Source organism: Branchiostoma floridae, chromosome 13, assembly GCF_000003815.2.
Source record: "Branchiostoma floridae strain S238N-H82 chromosome 13, Bfl_VNyyK, whole genome shotgun sequence".
Classification (NCBI taxonomy): domain Eukaryota; kingdom Metazoa; phylum Chordata; class Leptocardii; order Amphioxiformes; family Branchiostomatidae; genus Branchiostoma; species Branchiostoma floridae.
The window spans coordinates 8,282,186-8,291,566 of record NC_049991.1 but is presented as its reverse complement, the minus strand read 5'-3'; the positions used below and the strand labels follow the sequence as shown (position 1 = coordinate 8,291,566).

At 39.1% G+C, this 9,381-nt stretch overlaps 2 protein-coding genes across 2 annotated transcripts in view; both read left to right on the top strand.

Moving 5' to 3' along the window:
- The window catches only part of LOC118429621 (NADPH:adrenodoxin oxidoreductase, mitochondrial-like), a 9,399-nt gene extending 4,164 nt beyond the window's left edge, over positions 1-5,235 (top strand). The window contains exons 9-13 of the mRNA XM_035840166.1: positions 564-666; positions 956-1,158; positions 1,758-1,929; positions 3,347-3,520; positions 4,145-5,235. Of these exons, the coding sequence (XP_035696059.1) occupies positions 564-666; positions 956-1,158; positions 1,758-1,929; positions 3,347-3,520; positions 4,145-4,275 (783 nt within the window). The 3' untranslated portion in view covers positions 4,276-5,235. The remainder of the gene's footprint in view (positions 1-563; positions 667-955; positions 1,159-1,757; positions 1,930-3,346; positions 3,521-4,144) is intronic.
- Positions 5,236-7,382: 2,147 nt separating this feature from the next.
- LOC118429436 (speract receptor-like) overlaps positions 7,383-9,381 on the top strand; it is a 38,822-nt gene continuing 36,823 nt past the window's right edge. Inside the window, exon 1 of the mRNA XM_035839922.1 lies at positions 7,383-7,484. Within this exon, the coding sequence (XP_035695815.1) occupies positions 7,383-7,484 (102 nt within the window). The remainder of the gene's footprint in view (positions 7,485-9,381) is intronic.

Genomic DNA, 9,381 nt, shown 5'->3' with positions numbered 1-9,381 from the left:
ACAAGGATCTATTAAACTTAAAGAACACTTCACACTTGTTGATAAATAAGGATCCGCATAGGTTTATAGCCTTGGACACAACCAATCAGTGGTAAGCCACATTGCCCCAACAACCATTAAAAAAATTGTAATGCTTCATGTCATCAAAGGACAACAGCTTTACACTTTATTAAATATTTGAGCATCAGCTGCCATGTTATTGATTGATTGACAAGCTGTCAGCTTTCATAACACACTGTCATGCCTCTGGCATTATATTGGGTATCTCTAGAAATCAACATGGTCTTATTAACAATTATAGGCATGTCAAACAATTATCAGTTTTATAGAATTTTTGCCCCAGGCGCTAATCTCTATTCAGCTATCTATGAGAAATAGCTTTGTCGGAATGTGAAAAGAAATCAAAGGATTTTTAAAGTTACTGTCATTGACTTGTTTATAGCTGGTTCAGGTGTAGATTAGAGATGTGTACCTCAACATAACATCAGGTACAGGTACAGAGGTTTACATGTAGGTACACATCTGGACATGTTGCAGAATGACATTGTTCTATTTTTTGTCAGACTGCCTTTACTATAAAAGAGCTGCGTGAGATGACCAAGCTGCCGGACTGTAGACCACTCTTAGATCCTGCTGACTTTGCCGGACTTGAGGACAAAGTAAAATGTGGGTAAACTCTTTTCTTCCTTCATGATGATAGTGCACATACAAAATGTATGCATGCCATACTACTTGCTTGCTATGATCATGCATAGTCAGCTCTGACCTTTGAAAATAGGATTATGACTAATCAAACAGTGACAAATTTTGAAATGGGGTTCACAATCATACATACATGTAATAAATTGAATGCTATACAATTTAAAAAGTAATAACGGAGGTGATCAAATGTGTGATCGAACATAAGTTTCTGAATTTTTTGTATGCCAATTTCATTGTCTGATGATTTCTGCAGCACTACAGAGGCCCAGAAAAAGGCTGACCGAGCTGCTGATCAAGACAGCACAGACAGGGGGCGCAACTGCACAGGAGGCACAGAGGCTAGCCCAGGCCACTAAGGAATGGGGACTGAAGTTTTTAAGAAGTCCTTTGGAAATTCTGTCTTCTGAAGATGGAAGTCGAGTGTCAGGGATTCGGTTAGGGGTAAACCAATTAGAGGTAAGTTATAGTGTAGAGTACACAATTGTGTATGTCAAATCTCAAAATTCCACCAGGTACCCATTGAAACAAATAGGAGATCTGCTAAAATGTAGCATTGGTAATCGCCAAGGTATACACACTTGGAATATCCAATATGTGTTCATGAGAAGGTCTTGATAACAGTGTTTTCTTATAATGTGTGACTCTTAGGGTACCTAGTATAATTCAGAGAGGGTTAAGATTGTAACCTTAATGGCACAAGTATTCTTAATATGATGCTGATCATGTCATTGCCTGTTTCAGTATTACTCTATTTCAGGGGTACTGAAGACATATACTTACAATGTAGCAATTTTGCAGAATAACTTAAAAGGGCTTAAAATAGTCCGGCACGTGCACCAAATATTGGAGCTGTTCAGCTAATTCTTAACTGATGAAATATATTTGTGTTAACATAAAAAGGCACTATTGTACATATGTGCCACTATGATTTAGGTTAGGGGCACCAGTGCACCTGTTCCCAAAAGTGAATTTGAAGGGCTATCATGAACTCCTATGACACAAGCACATTTTACAGTCAGCAAAAGTGTGAACAAGTGTCTGTTTTATTCTGCCAGGGTTCTGACAGTTCAGCCCGTGCTGTCCCCACCGGTGAGACAGAAGTCCTGTCGTGTGGACTGGTCCTCAGAAGTATCGGTTACAAAAGTGAACCGATAGACGACACTGTCCCCTTCGACTCGCAGAAGGGTGTCATACCTAATGAAGCAGGGAGAGTCACTGGGTGCAAAGGTGATGTACATTTTAGCTATGAGTTTATAATGCCTCTTCAGATCAATTTGATGGTTTGGCCTCTTGGGGGATTTCTAGAGAGTCTGAGTCTGAAGTTTTCCCCTCAGCCCTCTATTTTGACAATTCTTGCTGAAATTTTACATTAAGTGTCCAATAACCAAACATGAGGATTCATGAAGCCTAAATTAATGTACATTTTAGAAATAAGTTTTGTCATAAAGTTGTGTGGTAGCCATTGTCTACTTTCTCCTGTGACTAGAAAATATACCCTTTCATGCCAGGTGTCTATAAAGATGTATACAGTATACAGTCAAACCTGCCCAAGACGACCACCCGGGGGACCGGAAAAAAACGGTCGATTTGGACATGTGGTCGCTGAGAAGAGTATCGACTCAAAACATGTCCGATGCAAAGTATAAATGGTTTCCGTTGTGTTAAATGGCAAATAGCAAGCACACTGCACGTGCGCAAAGAAGCGTTTTAAAGCTCAATATTTGTACACTAACGTTTTAGACAGTAAGGGAACTTTGATGCTGTCAGTTACCATACAAGCCTTTATGCGTCGTGGTCTTGATCGCCGTATCTGAAATAACTATGGTGCACCTTTCAAATTCGATGCCCGGTACGTCCCGATAGCGTACTTACCCACGGGTGGATGTACAGTTCAGTTGGACACAAGCACTCACACAGATCTTTCTTAAAAAGGTATGAGCTACACAGATCTTTCTTAAAAAAGTATGAGGCTACAAACGTTTCATCATTACTTTATAATGACATAGATTTTTAAAAAAACTTCTGTAACAACTAAATTCGGATTTTCTTAGAACGAAATTTCCTCCCATATTACAGTAGACTGCCCCATTGACCCACCCATTGACCGCCGCCATATTTATCTATTCTAAACATAACATCGTAAAGGCAGTCAAAATCCGACGCAAACTGGCCGATTTGGCAAAGAATCGTGCTAGTTATCTTTCAAAATTTGATGAAAACCTCAATTTTGAAAATGATGCGTTATGGGTCCAAATTTGGGCCGGTCGCGGTCGCGTTGGCCAGGTGGTCGTTGAGAAAAGGTTACTTAATGCTTACGTCAATGGGAAAAAAAATCGGGACCGAGAAAAAGCGGTCGAAATGGCCAGGTGGTCGCTGAGAAGAGGTGGTCGCTCGGGCAGGTTTGACTGTACATGTACATTTTTTTTTTTAATGTACCAAGAAAGAAAGCTGCAAAATGTATTGCTGGATCTAAAAGTTGTTACTTCAATTTGAGAGAAGTATGGGAGAAGTTTATCATATTGTTTAACCATATTCCTGCTACCCTACCCCATAACTGACACAAATTCCAAAAGACTGATGAAACACAACCTCAGCAACAAGAGGGTTAAATAGACCATTTCTCAACAAATGTGGTTTTCCCCAGGTCTGTACTGTAGTGGTTGGGTAAGGCGGGGTCCCACTGGAGTCATTCTGACCACCATGACGGACGGCTTCGAGACGGGCAAGGCCGTAGTGGACGACTTGACCACCGGCATACTTCAGCCTGTCGGAGGGGTCAGGGGTCAAGAATGGATCCAACCATTGCTGCAAAAGAAAGGTAGGCTACCATTATACCAGTTATAGTTAATTTCACTACATTAATGACTTTGCCAAGCCATTTTAAGCAAAACTAAGAATCATGTTTTTGGAAGTTTGTTTTAAATACACTTTTCACCGCAAGATTGTTTCCTTTGAAATGGATTTCACATTTTAATTCTTGTTAGAAATTTTGACATGAAGTCTTTTTTCAATTTGGAAAAAAAAACTCTTCTGAAAATTGGAAAATAACCCACTGTATATTTGGTCTTGCTTGTTTATATTTGTATTCTATGATTGATACATGTAGATAACAGTATACAAGTCCAATTTTCAAGTGTACAATCTGTGTGAGACTGATTGGCTTGATCCACTCAATGCTGTGTCGTACCAATACATACCAATAACTGTTGTGGGCTCTTTGACTTGATTGTGGCATGGCCGTCCACAGATACAGAAACTCTGGCTTCATGTTCCTTTTTGAAGGACATGAGTACAACCTTTGAATAGCATGTACATGTAATAGTAAGTCAACTATGGCCGGTGTTCGAACCCTTGAGGCTGATTTGCTCATCACTACATGTAGAATAGATGTCACTTAGTCATCTACAATCTGTAAATATCTGATGTGTTTTCATACATGCAGGAATACAAGCAGTGACCTTTGAAGACTGGAACAAAATAGACAGTGAAGAAATGATGAGAGGGGAGAAAGTGGGAAAACCCAGGGAGAAGATCTTAGATGTGAAGGAAATGCTACAAGTGGCACAGTCTTGAAGTTAGAATAAGGAAATGTTACTATGTACAATGTTACATGATGAATGAATAAATGAGCAAATATAGCTGCCCGGTAATCGATAATAAGGTGTGTTTCTATTACATGTATGTATTTACATATTGGCACAATATTATCTACAGCATTCTCAGGGTGGTGAGTTCAACATCATTTTGACACAAGTCAACAAAGATATGCTAAGATAGTCAGTTATATCTTCATCTGCAAACTCCATCCATAGACTCCAGGGGCCATGCATGGTTACAGTGTTTAGCTACAACATGGGGATATAAGATAATAGGACAAAATTCTTGAAGAATGTGTCTTGTGTGAAAGGTAGCCAAGTGTAAACTGTGCTCTGCGGCACAGGTATATGTCTGCTTCAAGATGTATAACTTGGATTGTGAAGCTGTTCCAGTTGCTGTATAAATGCGCTTTATGTCCTACATACCTGAGCCATGATAATGTTAAAAACGGGTGTTCTGGACCTGGTGATATCTTGAGCTATCACAGCAAAGCCAGTCATCTTGTGGTCCTTCAGTAACCATAGAAATTCCTTTAGGCCTGTATAGTTATGTATTCTGCAACCTTATATAAAAAGATTGAAATATGGTCAGATCACACCATCAACTGAGCATAGGTTTACTAATAATAACATAATATGATGTAATGAGAATTTACGGCCTTCGTAATGGTCTTTAAACTACAGTTTTCTGTGCAGTGATTTTTTTTAAATGTGTCAGAGAAAAATTCCAGGGACAAATAAGGGACATATAATTCTGGAAAATATAATGGTGGACAGGTGTGCTCTCTTTGTTTTTGACGAAGGAAATATGATAAGAAATTTATTAACCTCTTGATTTCTGAACATGTGGTATTTTTGCAATGTAGCAGAGTAGGTAGATTGTAGCAAGGGCGTTATATAAACTGGGTACTTGTACTTTTCGACCTTGACATACAAATATAGTATCAAGTCACAGTTTGAAGTGTGCATGTGCAGTGTGATACATTGTGGGTCAAAGTTGAAGACCAGGGGCTTCAACTTAGACAAGTGACCCATAATGCATCACACTGCACTCTAAAACCGTGAATTAGCTTATTGTCTGTAGTGCTAGATGGTTAAACCTGATAGTTGACACATAATCATATTTGACTCTTTCAAATGTAAATTAATACGTTTGACGCATCCAGGTTTAACCAACCAACATGGCGGCTCTGACGTCACATATGGAGTTAATTGATGTATTTATTGTCAAAACCACACCATGGCAATACATTGTTCCCCATGGTCGATCTTGAAACCACAAGAGCCAAATATGTTAAAACACACAAAAAAAACGAGTCACAGTCAAAAGGGATGTTACACTGGAACTCTTTTTGCTAGGGAATGTGTCTAAGGTACTTAGTAGTAACATGGTGGTTGTCAAATTTGGCTATTCGGCCCAAAGAAGACATTGATTTTTTTAAGTTTAACAGGATGACGGACAGTAAGAAGAAGCGCACATGGGCGGTGTATCATTGTATGCTTTATCAAATTGATCAATAGGTTAGGCACAAACAAATATGATAAAAGTGCTACTTCTTGTAAAACCCCGCAAAAATGACATGAGGAATAAAGATCTTCAAACTTCAATTGCCAACACTAGACAATGGCTTGCACAAATTAAAATCTTCTACAGCGCTACTCCAGTCAACGTTACTTATTAAAGCAGATTACTTAAAAACGACACTCGGTAAGCAATGGTTTGAGCTAGTTTGTGGCATCCTCCGTCTCCATTCGTGGACAGTTGTAGGGTCCTGATGTCTTTTAACCTCCCTTCAAAATTCATTGAGCATCCTAAACTCGACACGAGACGAATAGTAAAAGAATAAACATGTACCACTAGTGCGCAAAAATGCTGACCAAAATGTTCGTCAGCTCTCTGCCTTAGGAATCAATATTTTACAACTATTCTCCATTACTATATTTATAGACCAAAGGGTATAAAACATGTTTTCATCAAGCTTAAATCCAACGCTTTCTTATCATTGTTGTTTGTTCTGATAGGCTCTCGTAGAGTGTCAGCTGTTGCAATGACACAAAGCAAACATTCTCAACAGCCGCCTTCTGCCGTAGGGTTGCTTAATACAGAGACGTGGGAATCAATACATGAGCGTAGGTGGTCAAACCTGCGAGCAGTGCGCACACTGGGCAGCTAGCAACCGGCAATTACACCCCGAAATCCGCCAGGAAATAGCGGCTTACGAAGCAGCACGTACTGGGGACTCTTCGCTCTTGGAGAAGTCCGTGAAGCTTCGCAATTAGAACATCCGCTTTCTTTTTTATTTAAAAGGGCAACAGCCTTCATTGCGAAGTCTTTCGGTGCGGTGTTATCATCAGGCTATAGGGAAACAGCCGGCCGGCCATCCTATTTTTGAGCGGACTTTCACAATCAAGATGGACCGTCCTTTGAGAGCTTCGTCAATGCTGCAGTCAACCCGTTGACGGAGCCTCAAACTGCACATGTATGGGCTGCACGCATCAACAGAAAACGCATGCTGCCGCGTGAACATAATTCGCAACTGTATGAGACCGTCAGAATGAAGGATTTCAAGAAAAATCTCGTTTCTCTCGTTGCTTCTTCGTGAAGGACAATCGCATCCAAACGTCACCGCAGGTTGGACTGTATCATGCTATATAAACACAGCTTTGATGCAAAATTATTCTAATCAGAATACGAGGTTATGACCAATGGAGCTGCGCCGCCTCATATCAAGTAAAGGGCATATCTGTCCTGTACTGCTGACTTAAAAGGACATTTCTGGGGCACACTGAGTACAGTAAAGCACCGTCTGCCTTCTTGTGTGCTCTCATGTCTGCCCCTACTGTGCTGTGGTAACTCGTTGATTAGAGTGTCGCTGTTGATTGTTGTTGTACTGTCTCTTCGGTGGACTGAAGCTACGGGACTGATAGATAGAGTCCCCTCACCGGTCCCATATCCTCACCGACCGTAGGGCAGCAATGCCATCAACATAAGTTTTCCATCTTCGTCTGTCTTCAACAACGGTAAAAGGGGAAGGTCTTTCATACACAGTTTCGTATCTAGAGACACTGGACTACAGAGTAACAATGGAGAGGAACGTTGCTGTCTTGATTTTTGTGACAGTCTGTATGTGCTTCGTCCGAAATGAAGGCGTCAAACTAGGACTGTTGGTGACAACGGACAATGCGGTAAGTCGAAATTTTATCACCTTTAAGAAATGTTTTGATTTTACCTGGGTTCTTGATTTTCCACAACAGATTTCCCATGTCAAACGTCTGTTTCTGCATTTATCTACTAGCATTAGGAGTCTTCATTATAGTGAATTCGAAATGTACTCAGTAATCTTCATGAAATCCTCTACTAATACGATAAGATATGAATACAATCATTTGTGACTTAACGTAACTAGTGACAACGTATTAAACATATTACAAATATTACCAAAAGTGCACAAGTAAACTGAAATTACACAAGACTAAGGTTACACGTTAAATGTAATGTCAACATTCTGGTACATTTCACAATGCAAAGTAGAAGCAAAACTGAAAAATTAATGACACGATTCAAACGCAGAATTCACATATTCATAAACAGTGACATATAAAAGGCATTTAATAATGCCATTTCGACTTCATTGCACATGAACATACGATTCCAAGGTTGGATAAACTGCCATAACCTAACACTTTTTTTATCAATCAGCATAATGTGGTGAATGTTTTGATACTACAGATTAATTTCTTTTTCCGCCCGTACTACCTGGAATACATATGCTGGTTGCCCCTTCCTCCCTCTGTTATTGGCAATGATGTATATGTATGCCCACAAAATATGCCGTAACAAAAGCAAAAGGGCCAACACATTCAATCAAAAACATGTGGTCGTGCAATGTGTTTTGAGATTTGCTTTATGAAGTCAAAATGCGCTGAAACTTGCGTCACAAAACGACTATTTGTGAAAATGATATGAGATCATTTTAAAAAATAGCATATCACTGAAAATATTCTTGAGAAGATTTACCTCAAAAGGCATATCCCGATGCGAAAGAAACTTCATTTGTGACGGTAATATACATTGTAGAGACTCTAAAGTCTAAACGTTATTTTCGTATACAAAGTAAAGCTCTTACTACCAAGCTTTCCATAATCCTCTGAGCCTAGAAATGACCCAAATCCTAAGACTGATTGAATTGTTGGTTGTAAGCGCTTTGTGTACGAAAATAGTCTAAAATCTCTACAGCCATATCTTGATGTCTATTTCAGACAAGCCAATTTTATTTTCTGATGTTACCGAATAGTACTTTAATATGATATTGTGGTTTGTGTTTATGTTGGGGCGGCTCGTAAAAAAAGCTGCAAACGCAATTCAAGATAAAAGGGAGATTGATTGACACATTGATACTAGCTATAGGCATTGATAACAGAAACACAAGGAAAATCTCTGAAAACTTTTCAAAGTCGGTCCGAATCTCTAAAACGCGCACATGTTACACGAAGTGAACGCCTGTTCGCCATAAAGTGGGTTGAGCATTGTCAAAATTTGTCAAAATCAATAGAGTCGATTCCACATTACCAAGAGGGTCTTTCTTGCCTTTAGTTCCAACATTTTGAAAATCTTTATAACATTCTAAATGTGATAAGTAACTGTTTAGAACTATCTATAATATCTGTGTGATGTTCTAAATATTTTCTATAGTGTTCATACATGTTAGAAACATTTCTAACATCAAATCCATTATTTCTGTTCCAACATAGATTTATCATTTGTGATCAAATGTGATCATATGTTCGAACAGTGAAACAAACTGATGAAACTGGGTCAGTGGGCTGGGAAGAGGGCAATTCACACATCCCTGCCAAGTACAGGAAATTGTGTCCGTCTGACAGCTTTTCACAAAAGAGCCACTAGTGTCTACTAAAAATACAAGACCCAAACAAAAGGCCCATCTTAGCAGCTTTGTTTATTGGGGTAATAAAAGTTTTCATGGAGGAAAAAAATGACGCAAATTGTTGGAACATATGATCATATGTTCCAACAATAACAAAAACACATAGATGTTTCTAAATTGTTCTAAATAAAGAGATT